The sequence below is a fragment of the Montipora foliosa genome, chromosome 13, assembly GCF_036669935.1.
Source record: "Montipora foliosa isolate CH-2021 chromosome 13, ASM3666993v2, whole genome shotgun sequence".
NCBI lineage: Eukaryota > Metazoa > Cnidaria > Anthozoa > Scleractinia > Acroporidae > Montipora > Montipora foliosa.
Window position 1 is genome coordinate 28,582,823 of NC_090881.1, and position 25,000 is coordinate 28,607,822.

Below are 25,000 nucleotides of genomic sequence, written 5' to 3' on the forward strand. Positions count from 1 at the left end.
ATAAGCCCTATACAAATGCATTATTATTATTTTCTGTTGTGCTGTTAATAATGGTTTCAATTGGTTGAGCACCTGGTCGCCATGCGGGAGGTCTGGAGTTCAACTCCTGCCAGACCACTCACTAAGGGTCTTAAAATAACTGAGGAGAAAGTGCTGCCTTTGCAATAAAATGGTTAGACTTTCAAGTCTTCTCGGATAAGGACTATAAACCGTAGGCCCCGTCTCACAAATATATTTCATGTTCTTAAGTTCCCTGTGGGATGTTAAAGAACCCACACACTATTCGAGAAGAGTAGGGGATGAAGTTCCTAGTGTTGTGGCTGTCCTTTGTGAGTGTATGGGTGGGTGGCTATGGCAGGTCCACATCAGCAGAGTGAATGGCTGCCAAAACTTCAACCTGCTCAAACAAATAAATAAACAAACAAATAACAAGATGCTATACAGATTATGCACGATGTTGGAGCACAGCTGTCAATACTTCAACCTGCTTGAACAAATAAATAACAAACAAACAAACAAACACTACTTATAATATTTGAACTCAACTTGAGTCTCAGAACTCAGACAACTAATGCCACAAATTGTCCCCCAAATGCTACTCCTCATTAGCAAGGATAAATTTGTGCATTTACCCTGACCTAAAAATAACACTAACCTTTATCCTCGTGTTATAGCCAGTATACAACAGCCACCTTATCCAGAGGTCCTTGGTTCAATCCCCACCCTGGGGCCCGTTTATGAAAAAGTCCTGAAAACCTTTTCAGGCCCGAAAAGCCATTTGTGAAACTGCCAACCGCTTGTTTTAGAAAGCCCATCTTTTTACATGTTTTTAAGGTAACAAAAAGAAAAAGGACTGTGAAGTTTGACAACTTAAATCCTCTCCGCTCTTGAGATACAAAAGGAAATGTGACCATATGCCACCCAAAAATGCCCCGTAAAGTTTTGGGACTTTCAAGAAACGGGCCCCTGCTCAGAGAAGTAAAGTAAAGTGAAGTGAAGTGATTAGTCTCTTCCCTTGGGGCTTTTCAGAACTAATTTACAATGCTTTTTGTGGGGGACTTTGGCCAGACTGCTTGTAACGCAGTTTACAACATTTATTGAGTAAGTGAAAGATGCCCCTGACCAGATTAGGTCAGACCACAACACCAGGGACAACCTCTCCTACTCTTTTCAAGAAGTGAGTGGGTTCTTTAACACGACCCCCATACTATTTGGTTTCCAACAAGGGCTATGAGACAGGACTCCGGTGTACAGTCCTTATCCGAGAAGACTTGAAAGTCTAACCATTTGCAGATGTAATTACAAAGGCAGCACTTTCCCCTCAGTTATTTTAAGACCCTGAGAAAATCCTCTTGTGTGGGCTCAAATTTTCCACATCAGGGCAAAACCACAGATGGATTCAATGGAATAACAGGAACTCCCTCCTACAATCTGATAGTTAATTCTAAAAGATCTTATACCTGGTTATGTTAAGTACAACAATCCCTTGCAGGCTTGGAAGATTGATTTTATGCCCATCACACTGTCAACAAAATGAACAACAAATAAAAAAGTCAACTTGCTTATTGATTAAAAATTGAATGTTATGTACTTATTGACTTAAAGTGAGAAGGCAAAACGGAAAAATATTTGGCCCGAGGTCATGGCATACGGATCGAGCGCAGCGAGAAAGAAACCACTGCAAGCAACCATTAGTTTCTTTGAGTGAGCCGCCGTCCAGCACCAAGGGCGAATAAATTAACTTTGAACCGGTAAACTTGTTTTGGTGCTTGCGCATGCGTTCAGCTACATAACGTCTGCGTTTGGGTGAGCCTGCTGTGTAGAGATTTCCTGCGAAATAAGACAAAGTGATGTCAAATACATCACGTGGGATGTGACATACTTCGCACATGCTCGATGGAAAATCAAACGGTTGCTCGCAGTGGTTTCTCTCTCGGAAAGCGTAGGAGAAACCAACTGCTCCCAGGGTAGTGCGCCATGACCGAGAGCCAAATATTTTCCTCTCCTGCCCGACCTAAACTCAGTTGATAAGCATTTTATCATATGGGCTCTTTACACTATTTCTTAGCACTCACAAGATGAAGTTAGGACAAAATAAAAACCAAAAATCTGCACACAAAATTTATCTAATATGCTGTTTGCATTTCTGGCTGTAAATTACTTGGATGTTTAAAAGCGATGAAGTCCCCTAAAATTGCATCACACGGAGCAGTACGTGTTTGGCTGTACGGCTTTTTCCGGTCCTGCTCACGCTAATGCGTACGGCCCTCATACGGGGATTTTCCCAATAGTTTTGCAATGAAAGTGAGCGCGGGGCTGTACGGGAAATATGATAGTTCAATCTTTCTTCCCTTAGTTCTTACCTCAAGTCTGACCCTCTGATCCAGATTTTTATATGTTCTATGTAACAGCTCTCTTCCTCCCAACAGGCCATAATAAAGCAAATTTAGTGCCCGATGCCTGCAACCAGATAAACCAACTGTGATAATTCTCAAGAGGGGAAATTACCAGTAACTGGAAAAATATGGGAGCTACTCAACCAGTTACACGCAATAAAGATGGCAATCACAAATCCTTTATTTTGAGTATTTTAGCACCAAGGAAGGTTTGAGAAATAATTCTCCACTTATGAGGTTTTCAATCAATGTGTCATCATTTATTATGCAACTGTAGGTATGTTAAAGTGGTACTATGACTAAAAAAACAATTCTTTTTTTTCTTTGGATTTCAAAACTATGTTAACTAAACACTAACTTACCCAAGTTTTAAGTTCTGATTTTGAAAAGACACCTGTTTATTTTAACTGGAATTTTCTTATTTATTGGTCCGCCATTACTAATTTTGAAATCTTGAGAGAGCTGGGTCGAGGAGAAAATGACATCAAAGACTCACTAGTTTAAGAATGCAATGTGTGTGTACGCGGCTGAATTAATATGCAGCACAGGAGTTTCAGGCTTTCAGACTTTTAAACCTGTGTTTTGCATATATAATAAATTGCGTTTACACGCTGAAATTTTAAGCTGGCGAGTAAATGACGTCATTTTCTCTAGATCCAACCCTCTGAAATCCAATCGGTCAGTTTTGAACTTGAGTAATGGCGGACCATGAAATCCAAAACTTACACTCAAAGTAAACAGCCTTTGGATAAAACTCGAAGCTCAAAATTTTGCCAGTTAGGTGCTAAGCAACTGTCTTACAACATTGTGCAATATATTTGACCATTAACATAAAGTGGCACAAAGCACAAATTTTCCCATACTTTTAGCACTTAAGTCAACTGACAGTGCACTGGAATGTATTGGCACTGCAAGGAAACCAGTGGTTTGAACTTAAGCCCAACCAACATTCAGACATTTAAGCTGAAAAGGGAATGTTGACTTTTAATTTGACCTCCAAAATGGTAATGCTTTCAAGTCTTCCAAGATGAGGACTATGCTGTAGTGCATGCTAGAATAGAAAGTCTTCATTCATAGAACCTGAACTTTTCAGGATGTTCCTCTCTCCTCATGTGAAAATCCAAAGCAATCTTGGCATCAAGTCCAATTCCAAAGTAATTGTTCATTACGCATCTCTCCGTGTATCCCTCTCTACAAATGAAGAAAGTTTGTGAAAACATTGGTTTTCAGTACTATGAAACAAAGCCCACAAACTATTTTGCTTTTCATGCACACGGTCAATTGTTTTGCTTACATTCAAGCCTTATACCGGTAGATTTAATTATGTTGTTAACTTGGGCTTTTATAAAACAATCTGTGAGACGTTAGCAGTGTCTGCAGGATTGGCCATGTGATGAGAGAACTTCCCTTTCACCAATATTAATGTCGCCTGAGTTAAAAGTCCAAATTTGAGTTACGTCTGTTGCTTCTCCATCCTGCTCTGACAGTTTTTTTTTTTCAGGTAAAAAAAAAAATCCAGTTTTTCACCTTCATAAACCAACATTTCCTTTAAATAGATGTGATCTGATTTGATTAACAGCGGCCTCCACAATTATTTGAGCTCTCAGAAATATAGGCCAGAGATTAAAATTTTAATGGAAAATAAATGTCTATTGCATCATTTCCATTTACATTAAAAATCAAGTAAACTTTTTCACTTTTTTCCTGATAGGGCTGGTTTTCAGTGGTGAAACAAGCAGTGCCCCAAGCAAAAGCCAAGACATATGAACCTGTTGTTAACTTAAGTGGTTTTTGATCCAATGAAGGGCACTAATGATCAATGTGATACTTAGTTTGTGTTATACATGTATTGCTTATAATACTTATGCCTATGTTGCAAGTGAGATGCAGAGCCCATAAGGATGATATTGCATGATATAAACATCAATCTGCTTTAAGCCAGCAAGATTGGCAATAGACAAAAAAACTAAATCCTCATTGTAACTCACACATCAAATGCATTGTTCATCATGGGTGTAGCAGCAGCACACAGTGCATCGGCATTAGCCAAAAGAGCTCTGCCGATTAATGAACCAACCAAACCCTCACTGGGTCTCTCTTTCAGAAATGCTCTGGAGATTATACAACCATTAAAATGGACAGTTGGTTTGCCAGCATTTCCCAGGAGCTTTTCCTCTAACATTGGGTCTGAGTGAAAGGGGCGTGAGCTTCCCTTGCTGATGCATCGAGACGGAGGTAGTCTGCCATAGCCAAGAGCAGTCCAGGTTGAGGGACCAGGGTCTGTGTCCATTAATCTGTTATCTGAAGGGACTGGATCAGATTGTATCCCATATGGATCATCCTCAGTACTCAGGATATTCCCTTCATTATCTGAAATTATATCAGTTTACAAAATTCAACAAAAGCATCCTTGCAAATCAATCCAGGTTTGGAGTACCGTAATAAGATTTCTCAAAAAACGCCTGTTAAAAGAAACTGAGTAATTCACAATGTAGCACAAGCCAAATTGGCCAAATCAGGAAATACCATAATACTCTTTTTTGCCCCCCTCCCCCCCCCCCCCCCCAAATTTTGAATAAGCATTGTTTTTGTTTTCTCTTGGGACCATTGTAAGTCCCAAGAGAAACAGGAAACAGTGCTTATGCAAAATTTGGGGTGACGAAGAGTATTATGGTATTTTCCGATCAGTCAATTGACCAACAGCTAGTTATCAAGTGATTTTTCCAGTGATATAAACATTTCAAGGATCCACAAAGTACTTTACCAATCAAATCTTCTTGCATTAAACTTTCAAACTCACACTCAATTTATGTGTAAGGATGTATTTTTTCATGTAATTCTGTGTGTTCTTCTTCTGGTTTACAGTTAACAGAATATCTGGAACTTGGTTTTCCAAAAACGTGTTCTTTTTGCAAAGATATCCTGAGAACTAAGCAGCCAGTCTGTGAGCACCATACAATTTTCATGTCAAATGTAATCCCAGTGTCTGATGTATTCCATTTAACTTAAACCATATCTGATTCCATTCATTCTGAAGACAGAGTAAGTTCCAGAAGAACATGTAAATTGGATTCTTTCAAAAACTCTGAAAAATGTGTTTCCTAAAAATTAAAAGAAAAAGGATTCACCATGTATGGGTTCCAGCCCCTCTTCAATGTGTGCTGTTGATGTAGTTGCCACTTGACCCGCAGCAGTCGCAGCCACTGTTACAATTGCTTCTGCTAATGAGCTAGTCGAGGCACTGGTCTGTGCATTCTGCTCATCCACAGCTAAAACAAGACGATAGAGATGATAGTTTTAAACTAGAAAGCTCAGAACTAATAATTAATTCCTATTTGTTGGTGGCAATTGAGTTATGAAGGCTTGATTGCAAAGTGCAGCCTGACTTTATGGTGTAATTTCATTTCATAATCCTAATCCAGATAGTATTTCAGAGTATTTCAGCACTCATCAAAATCCCATGCATCACATGCCATAAGCCTTTTTGAGATATCATGCCATGATGGTCACCAAGTGCTGGAGAAATTAAACTGCAAAATAGTCGTATATTTTTTGTGAACGCGGGTGACGTAGTCAATATTTGAATGAAAGGTCTGGAGCGAGCGTGAGGCTCACGTGCTTCACACACAAGGATCACGTTTACGGCACTTTGTGCCTTCCAAAAAGGGAAGAAAATGGCTGTTTTGCAGTCTATGGAGAAATAGGACAGACAACAACAACAGAACTCTGCCCTACTCTTTGAAAATGTATGGTTTCTTTAAACGACCCAAAGAGTTAAAGGACAACACATGTGAGTCAGGGCCAACCGTTCTATAGTCCTCATCTGAAAAGAATTAGATGATATTAGAAAGGCAGTAATTTGTTATCCTGTTTTCCCCCATGAAATTTATGACCTGAGATTAACACCCTAACCAATTAACTTGATATCAAAATCAAACACAGTTGAAAGGTGTCATTTACATCTCAAATTAAAACAGTTTCACTGAGCATCCCTTTAATAAAGAGTTGCAGATTCTTAAAATGTGAATATAAACCTAACATAATGCTTTTAATTATAAACATCTCAAAAAATACCCTTAAACACCCAAAAAACCCCTCCCCTTAACCAGAAACCAGTTCCAATGCAAGAAAAGCTGACACAACATACCCTTTTCAGCGTGTTCTATAATCTGTTTCAGAGCCTTCTTTAAACTGTTTGCGCGGGACATAAGAGCTTCTTTGGGTACAAATACTCTTGGTTTTCCATTGTCATTTCCATTTGCAGAATTCCCTTCGATGTCTGGAGACTCCCTAGGAAGTGCTTCAGATTCAACACTGAGTGTGTTCAACAGAAGATTTAGCTTTTCATTTAGAACTGCGCACTAAGGAGAGATACAAAACAGTGTGTAAATAAATACATCAAGAAGAGAAACTTTAAATGCAGAGAGGTAAACAAATTATTATTACCGGTATTTAGACTAGAGAATAAAGAAAGGGAGAGAAATAAGGCGATAGGACAAAGTATTTTCAGAACCTGCTGTAGGTTTTCCTTTAAATTCCTAACCACATGATGCCATGAACACAAAAGATCAGTGCATACAACACAATATGACATTCCGTAAAAGCACCTCGAGCAGATCATACCCCAAGAACTAGGCTGAGCATCTCCCAATCTGAAACCCTTGTGTTTTAGGTATTAAAATGTTGTCGCTGGTTAAACATAGTAAAAATATAATAAAATAGGCTGTCCAAACTAGTAACTGGAAGTTCATAGGTTCAACAACTAGGACTAAATAAGGCTGTGTCATTCAATGATGCATTAAAATTAATCCTGATCCTTAATCTTCCAAACATGGCATTACTACATATGCTGTAAGTTATTTTTTTTTGTGGACACCCTGTTTCAAACCTTTTGGGTCAGGGACTCCGGTTCATCTGCTTCCAAAGGATCTGAGTTAGCAGATGCAGTCCCAACTTTGGACACAAAGTCCTTGACTGTCTCACAGAGGACTCTATGAAAAACAAAGAGAAAAGAGAGCTGAGTAAAGTCTCATACTGAAATACAATGTACTAAAATGGTTGGTTCTGTAAGTATTCATTTAACATTTAACTTGGTGGATAACATTTATGAATACAAAAAAATCAAATTACCAGTACTTACTTTGCAGATGAAATTACTTCAGAGTGTTTACTAGAATGAAGGATTCTTGTCAAATGTGTAGCTACATTGTTTTCAAACATGTCTATGGTATCAAACTCTTGTCTGTATTGCAACTATGAAGAGAGATAAAAAGGTGACTAAAGTAAGGATTAAAAATGAAGACAGTTCAAGTCTCTACATGTAAATGTGACGCTCGAAGTTCATTCAACTAAATTACTTGAATAAATGAAGGGTGTATAACCTGTGGTATCCAGAGCCTCAAATGTATTCAGATAACTAATAAATAGGATGCTACTTCCAGGTCTCATAAAAGAGGTAGTAGAAGGGCAACAACAAAAACTAGTACTGATTGAGACCATCAAGAACCTTGACACAAAAAAGTTGAGGACTAGAAGATCCTAAGCCACATCATTACACATGACCCTTGTATACTTGTGCATTTTTGACCATACGACAACTAAGCTTATAGACTGCTTGTCACGTGAGTGTTTAACTATAAATGAAACTTAATACAAGAATAAAAAAAACTTACAGGGGTATCTAAGGTTTCTACAGATGAGCTTCTAGAAGCCGACAGGGGACGTTCTTCTATCATAATACTCCATCTGTAAGAACAGAAGAAAATTGTCCTGTTTATACATAAATAGAAGAGATTTCATGGCAAATGCCAATGACAGTATTTCCTTAAACCAGAAAATATTTCAGTTGCATCAAGCAATAAATTAATGAGAGTGAAAAAAGGTTCCAGCTGTGTGAGGTCATGTAGCTTGTCTGCACACAGCACTGTACCAACCATGCTCCTTACAACTGACAAGTACTGTAATCCATGATGTTGAAATGTACCTATCTAAAACTGCAGCCTTTGCTCTCTCCAAATGATGAAGAAACTGCGTCACTGCATTATCATCCACAAAGGATGTGCCCCAGCCTAGAACCCGGGACAGATCATTCCCTGTTCCAAGCGGCAAAACACCAAGTTGACACTATACACAAGAGAAATAGAAACACCTTATCAAGCTAGAGGATAAACACATAATTATTTTTTTGTGCTTGCAATCCAGATCATATTATTAAGCACCTTAGGCAAAGATGACAATGACAGTCATGGGAATGCTGTCAAAAAATATTATTTCCTCTTGTTGTTGCAGTAAAAATATCGCAATTATTATTCCAAGTTGCTCAGCATGGAAGGTGTGTATCAACATTCCACAAATGAAGTTGGTATGAACAGTGTGGATGTTGGGAAAGAAAATTGAAAATTTATGGTCAGGTGCCTGCATCCCAGCGGGTCTAAAACACAGGTCACATTCCACAGGTCACTTGTTGCAGGTCATTGTTTTACTTTTTGGAAAGTAACTCTATAAACCCTTAATTTGGCTAACCCTAGGCCTAATTAGGGTTTTTAGGCCTAGGGTTAGCCACATTGAGGGTTTGGGGTCAAAAACAATAGAATTGCATGCCCCATATGTGCGTTTTACATTTTGGTTTATTTCTTAGCAATTCTCGTCCTAAAGCCTGGTTCACATGTATTATGCAAATGCAAACGCAAATGCAAAAGTTCACGCATCCAATGCAAACGCTTGGGAAGTAAGAAACACAGACGCAGTTCGAGTCCTTTTTCCAAGATGGTGGATGAAAATGAACCTTTGTGGTTTTTTTTACCATATGTTTGCGTTTGCGTTTCCCTGGTTCACACATGTGAAAGGCAAATGCAAGAAAATGGAAAATTTTCCATTCCTTGTGTCTGCGCTTGCGTTTACATTTGCATCAAGGTAGTTCACACGTTTCCTTGCGTTTGCATTTGCATCATACATGAGAAGCAGGCTTAACAGTGACATTAATTGACCAAATTTGAGGTCATGTGGAGGATGCAAGCGGGGGGTCTAAAACACAGGTCACATTCCACAGGTCACTCGTTGCAGGTCATTGTTTTACCTTTTTGAAAGTGTTCATTAAGCCTATTGTTTCATCCTTTATTAAGCTCACTATTCACTTTTCTGATACATTAATGATCTGTATAACCTCCTCACCTGGTTGGAAAGATTACGCTGGTCAACTTCATTCATAACCCAACCCACAGAGCCATCACCTCCACACACAAGAATTCGAAAATGTTCAAAATTTTGAAAAAGCTTAAGTCTGTTGACAAAACAGAAACAGTCAGTGAACAGCGTTATTATACAGTTGTAACATTATCCAAAATCTCAACTGACATGAGATATCCAACATCACAATCTCCACTCTTTCAAACACACAAATACACAACCCTGTCAGGAAGTCCTACAAATGCCCAAAACTGTCAAAGAGATGCTCTGTTACTCACCCTTTTGAAGGACCTCCTAAGGCGAGATCAAACACTTGAATCGGATTTAAGAGTTGTTTAAATCTTCTAATAAATTTTACACCCTAAAAACAGAAAAAAAGCTTGAATTGAAATCGAGACATTAAAATAGTTAGTATTCTATAGGTTGATTTACATGTTCAATGTGCATGCTATCAAAACTATAATACACAGGATCAGCCCAAAACCTCATGACAGAAGGAAGTGAACTTCCTGGTAAAGGGTTTTAAAAGGTTTTACAAATTAGAATACATCGTATAAAACCCCATAAACATAGTTCAGCAGGGTCCAGACTCTAAACAGAGTCCAACAAACTGAAGGAAAATACCTCTGAAAGTAATTTAAGATGCCAAAAATAGTGGTAAACTTGCAAAGAAATGGAAAGTTGACTCCAAGTTCAAATGCTAGAAACATTAAGTAGGTTTCAAATTAAGAATTTTTAATTTTTTACTAATATGTGGTTCCAGAAAATATCCATACCCCCCACGAAGGGTCACAGAAATTCCGAGGGTAGGGGGGTCTGAAAAAGGCAAATTTCCCGAAGGGGAGGGAGGTACATAAAGAGTACATGAAGAGATTTTTTTTTCCAGAGGGCTTGAAATGCGATTGAATAAACACTTGCGTACTTTTCCAATAATTATTGGGGTAACCAAGAAAAAATGGAAAATTCTATCCGTTAAAATAAACGTAAGATTCCTTGTCATATATTTTCCACTATTATTCCGCTGCCGGACAACACAGATAGCACTGAGAGACACTCCTGAGCAGCACGTTCAACATGAAGTCAAACAAAATGGCCTACTTTTAAAGATTGTGCTGTTTTTAGCTTGAATGAATCTGGTGCTTTTTCAGATAGCATTATTTGTGCAGTCAGTTGATTGAGATCATTTGTTTAAAATCATATCATTCCTGTTATTAAGTACAATTTCCCACGAATTTCGAACTTTCGATAACTAGATTATCAAATAGTTTCATCGTAATCCGTATAGTTACGAGTTTCTGTGCCATAATTTTGTCCTGACGTATTTGTAGCCGTCAACGGCGATGAGAGACAGCGAAGACTTCATTTGGTTGTTTAGTTACCGGATTGAACTTGAAAAGTATGTTTCACACATGAAATGTGTGACCATAAAAAAATGTACTGTCATTTACAAACTGCAGAGACAAAGCGTATAACTTTATTGAAGTGTTCCTGGTGAAGGACAAATTTAAGCGACAATAATTTTGATATGCAGGTGTTGAAAAAAACATGTTGCTACGGCTGCACCCACGAAAAATAATATAAACAGTACGGTTCACAAATTATATACTATACTGTTGATAAAAATTACACCTGTAACACAAAAAAAATATAATTTATGGAGATTAGTATTGAGGTATTTTCCCGACTTTTGCTGTGACAGCAAAAATAACTATGTAATACTATAAATAGTTTCTTGTGTGTGCAATGTAATTCAATATGTTGTTTTGACTACGCATAAATTCAAACTTCAACTAGACTACAAAAGATATACGATATAAAAAATAGCGTCCACTGTCAGTACTTTTTTTGGATTTTTTAATGAAAACTTCTTTCAATTGAACAGAGAAACAGTCAGTTGCCAGGATATTAAAGTGTTAAATAAGCTCAGTTGTTAGTTTGAACATTTCAACATGACTGTGAATATGTCTAGAATTTCCACGGTCGTTTTTAGGAGAATGAAATTTTTATTAAAACCCTAAGTCAATCAAAAGAAATAAATAAATTCTCTTTTTTTCGATTTGGAATTTCCAAGGGGTATGGGGCACCAAGTGGAAAAATCATGGAAATTCCAGGGTGTGGGGGGAGTAACATGACGCCCTCTGGAATGAAAAAATCCAGTGGGTTGGGGGGTCAAACTGGAAAAAACCCTCCGTGGGGGGGTATGGATATTTTCTGGAACCACACAATAAAATTGAAATAATTGCAAGGTATTTGTATGGTCAAATTATGATTTTACCACAATTTATTGCTTGTAATCTTGCAATATGATTGGCTAATCTGACGTTGTTGCTAAGACTTTATAGACAACGCTGTATGTGTCATGTTCGCGTCAATTTGTCACTCAATGTAACAGCCAATCAGGAACACCCATTTTGGGAAATAAACCAATCATATTGCGAGAAAGTTATAGACAATGATTGCTCTTTCTTTGTGTCAAAATTTTGGTCACACTCTGAAATAAAAAGTTTCTTTGGCGTTGAATATTGTGGTAAAAAACAAATTGAAAGTGGTTCAGCGTTGTCTGTTCTCTTGTCAACAATAATATTCGTCATCACAGTGGTCAAAATTTGTTGTTGACTCACTTGCCTGCACCTTGTGAGTCCAAAACATTATGACTACTGTAATGATGAATACCATTGTCGATAAGAGTACAGACAATACTAAACCACTTTCGATTTGTTAATCATATCACATTTATAAATGGTTTGTGTTAAGAAAACAAAGTCTAGCATATGTGTTGCAAACTTTATTACAACAACCAACCTGATTATCCCCACTTTTAGAATTTACAAAGACAAGCATAGGAAGGCAGCCAGAAGGTCTAACAGCCTGTAAGCATGGAAAAACAAAACACTGAAACTTATCTAGAAATTATTCCTGCAGCAAGTATTGATTGTGACACAAACTGAAGAGGAATGAGATTGTCCAAGACTGTAGACAAATGAGAATGTCACAATACTTACATTCCATACAAGGGAGCCAGATGAACTCAGCACAGATACTGGTGGTAATGTAAAGAGAGCATTGTCACCGTAAGAGCATCGTGGAATCTGTGATTGACATGACTGGTGAACCTGTCCACATAAAATTTAATGTTACTGTCTTTAGTTTAAAAATCAGCCACAGAGCCATTACTTCATCACTAAACTTTACATACCATTACGTTACACCAAAGACACCTGAATCCTTGAAGGCGCCTTTTACTACCACAGATTTCATCGCACACACTGCACTTGGACGAGGGAGGTAGATTTCCTTCAATCCATTGATGAGGTATGGACAGCTAAAAGAAAAGAAAGAGAAAATATATTACAAAGTTGCCTGGAAGGAAGCAAAACAATAATGAATATTAATGATGCTAATGTGATGGTGCTGCTGATGTTCATGATGATGATGATGATGACTCACAGGTGAAAAGAGAGAGGTGTATCTATCAACTTACTGGATCAGACTCGTCAAAGCTGCATTTGTCGCGTCTGATACACTGCACTGTAGTCCATTTGCAGTTGTTCTTTGCACGGACAGCACATTTCGTGTGAACTTTATATCTACAAACTGGGGATAAACAGAATGATCACTTTACAAGAATTCCAATATTGATGAGCATATTAATTTAAGCCTTTGACTCCCAAGCTGGCCTGAAGTGGCCATACTTATTATTTTACTCTTGTTTAACGCCAGACAATTTTACTCGTCAATGGGGAACCCCCGCGAGTCAATGGGTTAATAAAATGGAGGTCATTCACACCCCGGGGGGGGGGGGATTCCCATATGAAACAGATGGGGATGCTCGTCGTCTCGCTTAGGGGTGTAAATTTTGGATTTTGGTCTCGCTTAGGGTGTTCCGGTGTTGTTTAGGGCTCCACGAAGAAACACAGAATTACGCGAAGAGAAACAGAAGTCAAATTTTCTTTTTAACTTGTTTTTAGGGGTCAAAATTTGCTTAAGCCACGCCCAGATTGGTCTCCTTTAGGGGTCACAAAAAGCTTGAGCCACGCCCAGATGGTCTCCTTTGGGGTTAAATTCAAAATTTCCGACGAGCATCCCCGTCTGTTCCAAGTCTGGGAATCGAACCCGACATCTTCACTCTTCAGGTTACACATCACTAACCTTCACAAGATAGACCTTTTGATGTCACACCCGACAACATGTCACGACAAACATTACAAAAAGTTGGTTTTGCATGTGAACAGGAATACCAGTTGTGCCCTCCAGATAATATGTCCAACAAATCATCTGACCGCTGTGAATTGAAATTTCAAATGACAAAACACCGTTAAATGAGGTTAAATGCAATTTAACAGGGCTAACAACTAGGAGCAGCTGCAGTCAGTTGTTGTCAGTGTTTTTGTTATATTTGCGCATGTGTCAGATTCCTTTTGCTTTGGGTTGTAAAACTCATTTTTCCATATGGTGGGAAGTAGGAGCATTTTGTGTGGACTGTTTAGCAGTTTTCCCCTCCCTCCCTCCCTCCCTCTACATTCCACTGTTTATCAGTGTGACGGCTGCCTATCTTCTCTGCTGCGTGCCTAGGCTCATGGCTGGGTTTTCAGGTTTTGTTAGCCAATGGGAACATCCTCCATCTTGGAGTTGTATGGCTGCTAATAGTGGAAGCTCCAGGATGTCTCTGGCACCAAGCCTCCACTTAGTGACACAGTTGTTAAATGCAGCGTATGTCAGTACATTTCTGGGAGTTCATAGTAAGGGTTATGAAAAATGAGAGCAATACACCACAATAACTTTCATCGTGTGCTTTTCCATTCATCTTTCCTCACTAAAATATCATCTACTGTATTTACTTGATTAATCACCACCCTCAATTAAAAGCCTCAGATGGAAGGAAAAGTACCACTAAACACGGCCCTCTAATAAACGCTGCACACTATCAGAAGAATGCGGTGTTTATTTGAGGATTGTGAGAAAAGAACACGTACACGTTTAATTCTCTGAACGTTGAACACAAGCCAGGCAATTACGATTCTATCTCAGCAAAAATGCGAGACATTGGAACTTTAAACATGTTTCTAATTTAACTAATATTTGCAAATGATATGCCGTAATAATTATTATTGTTGTTAGTGATTTAAGAAATATGATTTCGAAATAAATGCTGCCCTTGAATAAACGCCGCATCGAACACGCTCAAAATTCAATAAACACTCTGGCAAATTGAGTAACTGCAGTAAGGCCGTTGTGAGTACAAGAAATGAGTGTTGTAACTTAGGGTGCGTTAGATTGACCGTATTCCGGAATAGGAATACATGGAATAGAAGTTTAAAATCCATCATTTTTACAGAGATTCACATTAAAATTGTCAAACACCTGCTAAAATGCTAATTTAAAAATATCTTTCTTATCCTTGTTGCTTCAAAACGCCAAACATACCGTTTTGAATCATCACTCCACGTATTCTTATTCTGGAATACGGTCAATCGAACACATCCTAAATGTACAGACCTCAACTTTGGTAAGTTATATACAAGACAGTGAGTATTAACTTACGGATGATGCCCTTGAGCTTAAAGACTTTAAAGCGCTTATCCATTCTTCCATTTCCTTGCGTGTATCAGCACTAAGATCAACATTTTGAAATGCTGTAATGACCTGGAAAAATATTTTTCATTAAGTGTAAATGAAATGATGTACCCCTACCTAAATCTCATACTATTGGTATGTAATCTCTTTTAATTCAAAGAGGCCATTTTATAGTTCTGCAGAGCTCAGTGATGGAGAGTTTGTCAATGGCAGCAAGGTTTGGGGCGAGCTTAGTTATGATCCACACTGAACTACTTTTCTCATGACGAGAAGTGTTTATTGATGACAATTTCAAATACTCAGGGATTGGCCAGTTAAAGTAACAGCTCAAATTCTAATGTCATCACAAAATGCACATTAGAACCAACAATTAGAAGCAAAATTGAAAAACAAAACCTGCAGTTAAATCAAAGCAAGTTTTTGCACAGGCATCACCAGGTGTTGGCTGTTTGTCACAGCCAAAGTTTACTAGCATGAAAACTCACCGAGAAGCAGTTGTTGTCATTTTTTATTCCAGATGCTGCCACGCTAAAATCTCGAAGATCGATTTCGGAAAAGACTGTCTCCTGGAAAAGATCATTCCAATAAAAATTTAAAGTCAATCAAATATGTTCCCATGAAAAAGTAAGCATCTACCTCAGTGGTTTCAGACATTGCATTTGGTTTCTCTCATGATAAATAATAATATTGAGAAACTGCTTGCCCAAATAACTGTTATCTCATGTTGTCTACATATTTGCTTTTGCAGGCTGTAGTTCCTGTTAATTTGGCAAGACTAGCTGCCATCTCACCACCAGCTAAGGAACAGGGGTCATCAAAAGTCACTAACAAGAATTCTCATATTTTCAATACCTGAAAACCTAAAAACACTACCACACTAATAATTGCTTTGTACACTGCTCCTTTTCAGGCAAAAATCAAATATTCATTGATACTTTAGTTTATTGCAATTACCACAGGCTCATGACCTTGAAGTGTTTAACTCTGGCTCAGAGCTGGGGTGTTTTGAGTTTAAAAATTCCCTCATTTGGATGCAGCTTGTGCATTTTCCTGCGTGTGCAGCTTTGATAAAATTGATGTCCTAAAGTCCTCAGCTTTGCTCCAAGGAAAAGAGTCGCAAGTTACACACTTCAAGCCCTGACATGCTTCTGTAATTATACTTATTGTTCCACGTTCACTTTCACTTTATAATCTTTATCACTTTTTCAAAAACTCATTAAGTTACCCACTGACTCCTGGGAGTGAGACTTAACAGACTTTTGCTCTGTCTAACGCCAGACAATTTTAACCCTTCAACTGGAGGCGTACGGCAAGGAACCCCGAGGAGTCAATGGGTCAATAAACCAAAACAGCCAAGCCATCAGGTCGACAGTGAAAAAAGTCACATGCATGAGCTAAAAACCAATAAATACTCTTCATTAGAATTCTTTACATAAAGCATACTAATTAACAATTAGACCCGTAGCCCGAAAATACGGGTCAATAGCCCGTGGCCCTTGAGGGCGAAGAGTCTAATTGTTTTAGTATCACCCAACTAGTTGGACAGAAAAGGCAATAACAAAGTTAGCGAATGCAAGTTGAAGAAATATTTATTTGGGAATAAAACGAAAGAAAGCGTTACGCTTTTCAATACTCGAGGACTATTACTAATAGTCATCTTGTAGCGTAGCCAATCAAAATGCAGGATTTGCATTAGTCCACTAGTTGAATGATACTAATAAGGCATAGCACGTTCTTCTTTTATACTAAAGTTCCGCTCTCACAATTTGAACCTTTGTTCAGACTACACTAGGACATGCTTTTTATGGAATGCTTTTAACACCGTTCGGTAATCTCGAAGGTTGTGAGGCTAGTTGGTCTCAATGGCACAAAGACAAAAGAATAATTTATTGGCTGCGAAATTTATGAACATGGTCTATACATATCTAAAATGGATGTTATCAACAAAAATTAAGAAGTGATCCTCACAATTATCTGGAGAATTTAAGCAATTGTCTCTTACAGACACCTGAAAAATTCAGGTGACTTCAACGGGATTTGAACGCAATTGACCTCTGTGATGACGGTGCAATGCTCTTCCATCTGAGCTATGAGGCCACTAAGTTGGGAGCAGGTCAAATATTTGTTTTACCACAATTGCTTTTAATCTCGCAATCTGATTGGCTAATTTGCCATTGTTAATGAAGAGTGTAGACAACGCTGTACGCGTCATGCTCGCGTCATTTTGTCACACAATGTAATAGCCAATCAGAAACGCCCATTTTGGGAAATAAACCAATCATACTGCGAGAAAGTTATAGACAATGCTAGCTCTTTCTTTGAGTCATAATTTTGGTCACGCTCTCAAATTAAAACTTTCTTTGACGCTGAACATTGTGAGTCCAGAACATTTTGACCACTGCGATGACGAATATCATTGTCGATAAGAGTACAGACAATGCTGAAACACCTTCCATTTGTTAATTAGGCTCATGTGTTTTAAAGCGGACTATAGCTTTTTCATGAATGCAGAAGTCTTTGGTTACAGAAGATGTGTTACCTCAGCAGATTTTGCATAAAATAACTTGTTCCCTTCTATGAGTTTGAAATATCGTCTTTTCCATCGCTGAAGTTAAGAAAAAAGGCACTTAAATTAACAACACTATTGTATTAGAAATTTAATTTAATTTATTATTGTTGGAGTCTGAGTGACACTTAACATTAATCTTTGAGTTACAACATCACCCAACAGCTTTGTTTTATTTGTTTCAATGGTATTTAACTATCAAGACATAATGATGTTTGTATAGACTGCAGTCATTAAAACATGGTCACACATGATTAAACTTTTAGTAAAGATAATTAACCCAAGTAAGCAATGAAATTCTCCCAGCATAAAAGATATAAGAACCTTCTTTACAATAGAATTTAGTAGCCTTTTTGTCTGTAAAAACCAGTGTTAAAAGATGTTAAGGCTAATTTTAAAAAATCCAAGGATTGACCACACTGATCCATTTATCCAGTGACCACATGATATTAATAATAATAATAATAAGAAGAAGAAGAAGAAGAAGAAGAAGAAGAAGAAAAAGAAGAAGAAGATTATTATTATGGTATTATTATAATAATCAGTTCATTCTGCTTCAAAGGTGACTTTCAAGCAGGTCGACAAAAGGTCCATCAATGACAGTATTCATTCACAGGACTTCACTTACTCAGACTATTAAAAATTACACTATGGTTTTCACTTGTGTAGTTTGATATGAAATATTTCAGTCGCATATTCCTCTTTGCTTAACTAGGTAAATGATACATAAGAGGTGAAAGACGATTATACTGGTTGCCAATGTGTAAATTTGGATCTTAAATGAAGTTTTAAATATTAATAAATTTCTTATAATGTACGTGTCTTGGCAAAATTTCTTTTCATAAGAAATGTAATTATTTTGTTTAAGGCAAGCTGAAATTCAAAATAAATGAAAACTATTCTCTCAAAAATTGAAATAAAAACATGAAAAACACTCACACCGTCACACTGTAATAATTACAATTTTATTTAACAACAATATCTTGTATTTTGAACATTATTACATTAACATTTATATTAACTCACCTGAAATGAGCCAGTCTGTTTCAACAAAAATCCCTCTTTTATACAGCTCTGAAATTCAATGGTACAAAAGTCCTTTTTGTCTAAGTACAAGGGGAAAACAACTGTGCGTGCAAAAATACATTAACAGATATTTCTGAATTTTGAACTGATAAGAGTATTTATACAAGAAGACCTCTTCCTTTGCGAAGTCCACCATAAGAAAGAAGTACACCGCCTTGAATAACGAATAGAATAATTCAATAACGAACGATCTTGAATGTTCTTGAATTTCACTGGTTACTGACTATGTAACACTCAATACCCAATGTATTGCAATAATGGGGGGAAAGTTAATAAATCCAAAGAAACCGCTTGGTGAAATGACTAGAAATACCGATCAAAACCATTGTTGCCAGTATAAAATAGAAAGTGAATTTTGCAAGCTTTCCCGATACGATAAATTGGATTCTGATCAGTCAGTTGTGACGTACTATCAGACCACATAATAATAAAACCCTCATTCAAATCCATCACACGATAGATTTACAGGTGCATGCGACTCTCCATGCAGAAAATTAAAAACCAGCTCACTCTAACCATTGGCAACAAAACACAAACCCTACTTAAAATCCCTCGATCATTCAAGTTATATTAATATATTGACCCGTTCGACGCAAGCTTATATTTTTCTGTTATGAAAGGTACTCCTCGCTCGAAGTGTAAAAATAGCACATTGAATATTCGTGGGGATGTGGTATATGCATTTTACAATTTTTCTCTCGAAAAATAACGACGAAGTGCCGGGGAGAAATTGAAATCTTAATAGAAAACTTTTACATCTGTTTATACCAAACAAATTTGAGATTCTCTTTAATATTTTATGGGTTGCAAGTCAAATCGACAGTTGTACTTGAAAGTCTCTAGACGCCAAAACGAGAGAGCAAAAATAGATTAATTAAGCTTACTCCAAAATATTTTGGTTTGGATACGTTTTTGTTCACTTGCGACGGGAAGGTATAAATATTCAAAAATGGTTTTTAAATTCACATACATTTGGAATAATTTTCATCCAAGTATCCAGTTAAATAGCATGTGCCTTGTACAGTACAAAGTTTAGGGCTTGTGATATCAAAACGACAGTCGTGTTTTGTAAACAGACCTTAACTACAAATTAATAATTCTAGAGCTGAAACTTGAAATATCCAACTCTTCATTTAACCCCACAATTGCACGAATACTCAAATCCTCGCTAGTTCTTCATCTGACACATAGTGTAAATTCTGTACCGCTTTAGAAAATATCTGCAGCAGCTTACTTAAGAAAACCTTACCCTGGACTTCACAGCAGTCACCGTGGATTTTCGTCGGTGGTATGTATTAATGGTTTCAGTGCCCCCTTCAGAGTCACTCTCATCCGATGAATCCAATTCAAATTCTTCCATTCGGGGAGTAAAATCATATGATCTTCTCCAAGCCATGTTTTCTATGTCATCTTCGTGGTAAAAGCGTTGGCTGGCAAAGCAATGTCCGCCATTTTTTTTTTATAGCCACGTGATAAGAACCATGAATCGACCACACTTCCGTCTGTCCATAACCCCCTGAAAAGCAGAAAAAATTGGAAAATATAGGGGGGGTAACTAACCTTACGTAAATTGCCCGTAAACCGGAAAAAAAAGTTCAAGAAAATTAACACTTAATTGCAAAACAACATGAGGACAAAGTGTAAAATTAACGGAGAAGAGGTGCCGAAAAAGAAAATAGTGTTGAAAAAGGTGGACAATCTTCGTCTCCAGAAGCAGAGTTAGTGGAGGAGACTAACTCTGCGAGCAGAAGTTACGTAGCTGACCATTCACATGATTCTTTTTTAGCGGGAGCCCATGAGCATGGGCTCCTGTTTTTAGTCATTTTGAATAAAAACAATTTATACATAAGTTTTTTACGAGCAAAGGAGTAGTGTTGTGCTTAAATCATCGCAAGCGCCACTGCAGATAATTTTACTCCGTTTTTTCAGCAAACAAGCAGACTTATTTCGACTCACCTAATCCAGCAAACGATGACGTTGGCAACAAACAATTTCAACCTCTGCTTTTTTTTTTCAGAACCTTGTGAATATTCCTGACTTCGTTCAAATGAGTCAAGTTTCCCACTATTGAACTCTGAAAGTAAAAACATAAGCCTAAAGTCTTACGTCAACAGTCAACAAACACAGGAAACATGAACCAACATATTGCTTCAGGTCATGTAAATACAGTATTTACCACCTTATTCGAGGTATGGCTAGAATTTCATGCTTCAAGTGTAAAAAGAGAAAGTAAGAAATAACTTACCTCGAAAAGGGGAAAATTTTTCGAACCGGTGGGCATAAATCTCACGACATATAAATAAATGATTAGAGGAGATAAAAAAGTTGAATTTTTATGTCAGTTAATACTCCTGATAATATTTGCAAATACTGCGCTTGAGTGTGACTCGTCTGTACAGTAGTTAACGCTTCGGTTGACGTGAAGTCAAATAATCAGTCAATCATCCATTAATTTGATGCTTGGTTGGTGTCTTTATTTTTGTTTATGAAAGCATTGACAATCGTAGACGTCATTAGAGGAGGTCACTAACCAGTCGGTCACTAAACATTAGCACACAACATATGGAAAGTTTCCAAAGAACCTGAACCATAAAACCCTAAAGAAAAACGGGTTATCATGGTCTATCGTGTCAACTTGTTATATCTTTTCATTGTTAAATTGTTAATTTCTTATAAGGAACAATAAACTACCTCAGCTTATGTATATGTAGCTTTGAATCATCTTTTATGACATCCTATGACGTCAAGACGACTGAATAGCAGCTTCTCGCTTATAAATTATAGTAAAAAAATATTACTTTTTCTGTAAAAATCATGCAAAGACTGTCTAGCCGGTAATTTTCAATACGGACAAAAGTCATGATAACTTACTTTCTGTTAAAAGCAAGGGAAAGCATTTCTCACTTACTTGACCCAGGGTAGAAACACGACAAGAAGTTTCGTTAAATAGAGGGAGAAGAAAAATGAAGTGCTTAGCAACAAAAAGCGTAAAATTGGTTAGTAGAAAACATGGCGAATGATGAGTATGCAAACACACACATCGCTGGCAAGGAAAAACGCTAAAAAAAACTCAAGCCACCTGTCTATTTGCATGGCAACCATATGGGAGCTTCTTCGATTTTCATCTTCAGTATCTTCATAATTAAATCTTACCAGATGAAAAAATTGTGACCCACTAGCCAAGAATGATCAAAACTGCCTTGTCATCATGAGTCAGCTTAGATATGCGTATCTACGAAATTGAATTGACCTAAAAACTGCCCATTAGGCAAAAAAGTACTTCTCGATGTCTTTCATATGACGTGAATATTTGCACAGAAACTGGCAAACAATTTGGGCAGCATACTTAATGTCACACCGGGAAAGTGCTTCTCCTTTCGCTACAAAGTAGCTTTCATTTGAATGGCCACTTTGCAAATGGTTTCAACAATTTATTTCAGACGGTAGTTGAAGAGCACGTACACCAATTAACAGATGTTTTTTTAGATTCTAGTTAAATTTCATCGACAGCTGGCTTTAAATTATAAACTGCCTTGTCCAGCTTAAACCAGCGGCACCCAAAGCTGAGCTGCCGCTGATTTAAAAATAACTTGTGGTTCCGAAAAGTGATGCTATCGTGAGTTATATATGAACTGATATTTTCGGTCTACACGCCCCTTTCAATCACTACGATTTTCTCAAATTTGATTGGCGCATTACCTGCTTTATTTTTCACCTATTATTGTGTAGGTGTAATCGGACATCAGCCAATCATATTAAGTGCACTCAGCTTAATCCACCAATCACAGAATTTATCACAATAACCATAGCAACCCTACCAAACTGGGGATTTTCCAAAATGGACGAATATGTAACATTAGACAGTGACATTTTTTATGCAAGGGACAGCTGAACAAAGTAGTGGAAGCGCTGCATCTTGGGAGATCTAACCAGCAAATAATTCGTAGATTTAAAACAAAAAATGATAATACTTCAAGGCTGGTTGTACGGCTGTGAGGATATAGACATATTTTTTTGGATTTACCAATATTTTGTCAGGCACGACCTAACTTCTTTAGGGAGTTAAATGATTTGCTGTTACAAGTTTTGAAATTCAAATATAAGCTATAAGATTACAGATAAATGTATATATATATATATACGTGAATATAGGAGTTCAGTGACGTGAAAGAGGGCTCAATACTTTAGTAGAGCTTAAATTATATATAATGAAACAAGCAAGAGACAAAGTAGCGACTCAGTGTTTCATGTTTTCAACACAATCTTCAGGCTACTATGATCTTAATTAATATGCATTACTTGGTATCTATAGAATTCCTTGAAGGGCAAGCTCATTATTTCACATTGGGCAGTAGGAACTTAGCTTTTCATGCGACTGCTTAGGAAACACTTCCCAAGGGACCACAAGTTCCACAGAATCTTCAACACCAACACTATCAAGTAAAGTTATTGTTGAACCACCAACATGGCCAACATTATTAAACAACACATTTCAAGCATCCTGAACCTCTCTCCCACCAACCAACCAAGAATGTGCAATTGCAGAGTGAATACCCTATGGACGGAAAGTGTCTAACCAAATGCACTGTATACAACGCGGAAGTAGAGGCTAACAACTGTAAGCGCGTCTACTACGGAGCCTCGGAAAGAGAATTCAAGACCCGCTATAACAACCATACCAAGTCCCTTAGGTCAAGAAAATACTGAAATTCCTGACTTCGTTCAAATGAGTCAAGTTTCCCACTATTGAACTCTGAAAGTTAAAACGTAAGCTGCTTTCCATGAATGCCGTGTTTAAAATAATGGTCTAGATAGCCTCTATAATCAGTCGTTTGAATTGATTGAGGTACTCTGCTTTCCTTAGTTCTAAAGGCAAATTATTCCAGAAAACTGCCCCACTATAGCTAAAGCTATTTTGTAGTAGTTTGTACGCGGTTGCGTAACAATTAGGGAGCTTAAGCATGCACGTTTTTGAGACGCAGACGGCAACCGGAAGAGAATATTTTGCGTGCCAGGACAGTGGTGTCTCCCAGATTTTTATACTAATCATCTCTGGTGGAGAAAGATACTTTGCAATGTGAATGTGGTTGTGTGAAGAAATATCAAAAGGGAAAACAGCTCACTTCCGGTTGCCGTCCGCGTCTCAAAAACGCACTTCCAATTGCTAACACTTGTTACTAAATCACCGTTTAGACAATGATTGGATATTGTCAGGGCAGAAACGGGCGTAGGTTAGGCGCCGGAGTATCATTGGCATACATCCTTGATTGACAATTTGAAAGGCAATTTGGTTCCTTGAGGAACACCACAGCTTAATGGGCAGCTCCTAGAAAGCGTCCCATTAACTTAGCATCTCTAGCTGCATGCGGTTGTCCAAGTACGACTCAAACCAAGAGTACGCATTATCGCATATGCCATAATTGCTTAATTTAGGTAAAAGGATTTCGTGATTGACCGTATTAAAGGCCTTCTTTAATTAAACCCAGGAAACGACTGCATTGACGTTTCCTCGGTCAACGTTATACGCCCAAGAGTCTGTAGCCAGTGACAGTCGAGTGAATTGTGCGAAAACCCCAGATTGGCAGTGGTATTTATATGTGAAATCTTTGTCTACCAAATATGTATATAACGCGTCGTAAACTATTCTCTCAAATACTTTGGCTACCAACGGATGTGGGGTGGTAATCGTTCAAGTCATTCTGTTCGCTTTGTTTGAAAAGTGGCGTAGCTCGGGCGCTTTTCCAGTCGTCAGGAAATATTTCAAGACTTTGTGATTGATTAAAGATAATGCAAATAGCAGAGCAGATCAGATCAGCGCATTCCCGAATAGGCCTGGCAGATATATTATCTAGACCGGCTGCTTTTGATTTGTCTAATCGATTGAGGAGTGAAAAAACTTGATTTGGGTTTATTGGGTGAAATCCGCAGCTTTTACTGTGCCAGTCAGATAATTATGATAGCTGGTGCTGCCAGACTCGGGCAAAAGGATAGTTAAATTCATCCTGCCAATTCCGTTGGATTTGTTACTGATTGCCCTTTCACTCTCAGTTCTTTCACTGATGATTTGCCTGACTTACGAGAAGTAAGTATTATTTGCCAAGTTTTTCGAGAATCACCTTTATGATCACTAAAACTAGCTAGCTTGATAATAGGAATGCTTAGCTGGCTTTAGTATCGTTTTATTATCGATATT

General features: G+C 37.7%; 1 protein-coding gene across 2 annotated transcripts in view; it reads right to left on the reverse strand.

Moving 5' to 3' along the window:
* The window catches only part of LOC137984037 (diacylglycerol kinase delta-like), a 30,517-nt gene extending 9,315 nt beyond the window's left edge, over positions 1 to 21,202 (reverse strand). Inside the window, exons 1-24 of one of the 2 annotated variants that reach the window (XM_068831248.1) lie at positions 21,053 to 21,202; positions 20,764 to 20,881; positions 20,057 to 20,323; positions 18,748 to 18,795; positions 17,695 to 17,760; positions 15,641 to 15,721; positions 15,123 to 15,224; positions 13,731 to 13,863; positions 13,063 to 13,175; positions 12,778 to 12,903; positions 12,584 to 12,694; positions 12,384 to 12,449; positions 9,860 to 9,942; positions 9,567 to 9,675; positions 8,380 to 8,519; positions 8,069 to 8,141; positions 7,537 to 7,649; positions 7,285 to 7,387; positions 6,544 to 6,757; positions 5,525 to 5,665; positions 4,385 to 4,766; positions 3,477 to 3,587; positions 2,364 to 2,460; positions 1,461 to 1,522 (exon numbers count right to left, since the gene is read on the reverse strand). In XM_068831248.1, coding sequence (XP_068687349.1) covers positions 1,461 to 1,522; positions 2,364 to 2,460; positions 3,477 to 3,587; positions 4,385 to 4,766; positions 5,525 to 5,665; positions 6,544 to 6,757; positions 7,285 to 7,387; positions 7,537 to 7,649; positions 8,069 to 8,141; positions 8,380 to 8,519; positions 9,567 to 9,675; positions 9,860 to 9,942; positions 12,384 to 12,449; positions 12,584 to 12,694; positions 12,778 to 12,903; positions 13,063 to 13,175; positions 13,731 to 13,863; positions 15,123 to 15,224; positions 15,641 to 15,721; positions 17,695 to 17,760; positions 18,748 to 18,795; positions 20,057 to 20,203 — 2,621 coding nt within the window. In that variant the 5' untranslated portion in view covers positions 20,204 to 20,323; positions 20,764 to 20,881; positions 21,053 to 21,202. Of the gene's footprint in view, positions 1 to 1,460; positions 1,523 to 2,363; positions 2,461 to 3,476; positions 3,588 to 4,384; positions 4,767 to 5,524; positions 5,666 to 6,543; positions 6,758 to 7,284; positions 7,388 to 7,536; positions 7,650 to 8,068; positions 8,142 to 8,379; positions 8,520 to 9,566; positions 9,676 to 9,859; positions 9,943 to 12,383; positions 12,450 to 12,583; positions 12,695 to 12,777; positions 12,904 to 13,062; positions 13,176 to 13,730; positions 13,864 to 15,122; positions 15,225 to 15,640; positions 15,722 to 17,694; positions 17,761 to 18,747; positions 18,796 to 18,919; positions 19,446 to 20,056; positions 20,324 to 20,763; positions 20,882 to 21,052 lie in introns of those variants that run through there. The other variant, XM_068831249.1, reaches the window with a different exon arrangement.
* Positions 21,203 to 25,000: the final 3,798 nt, after the last annotated feature.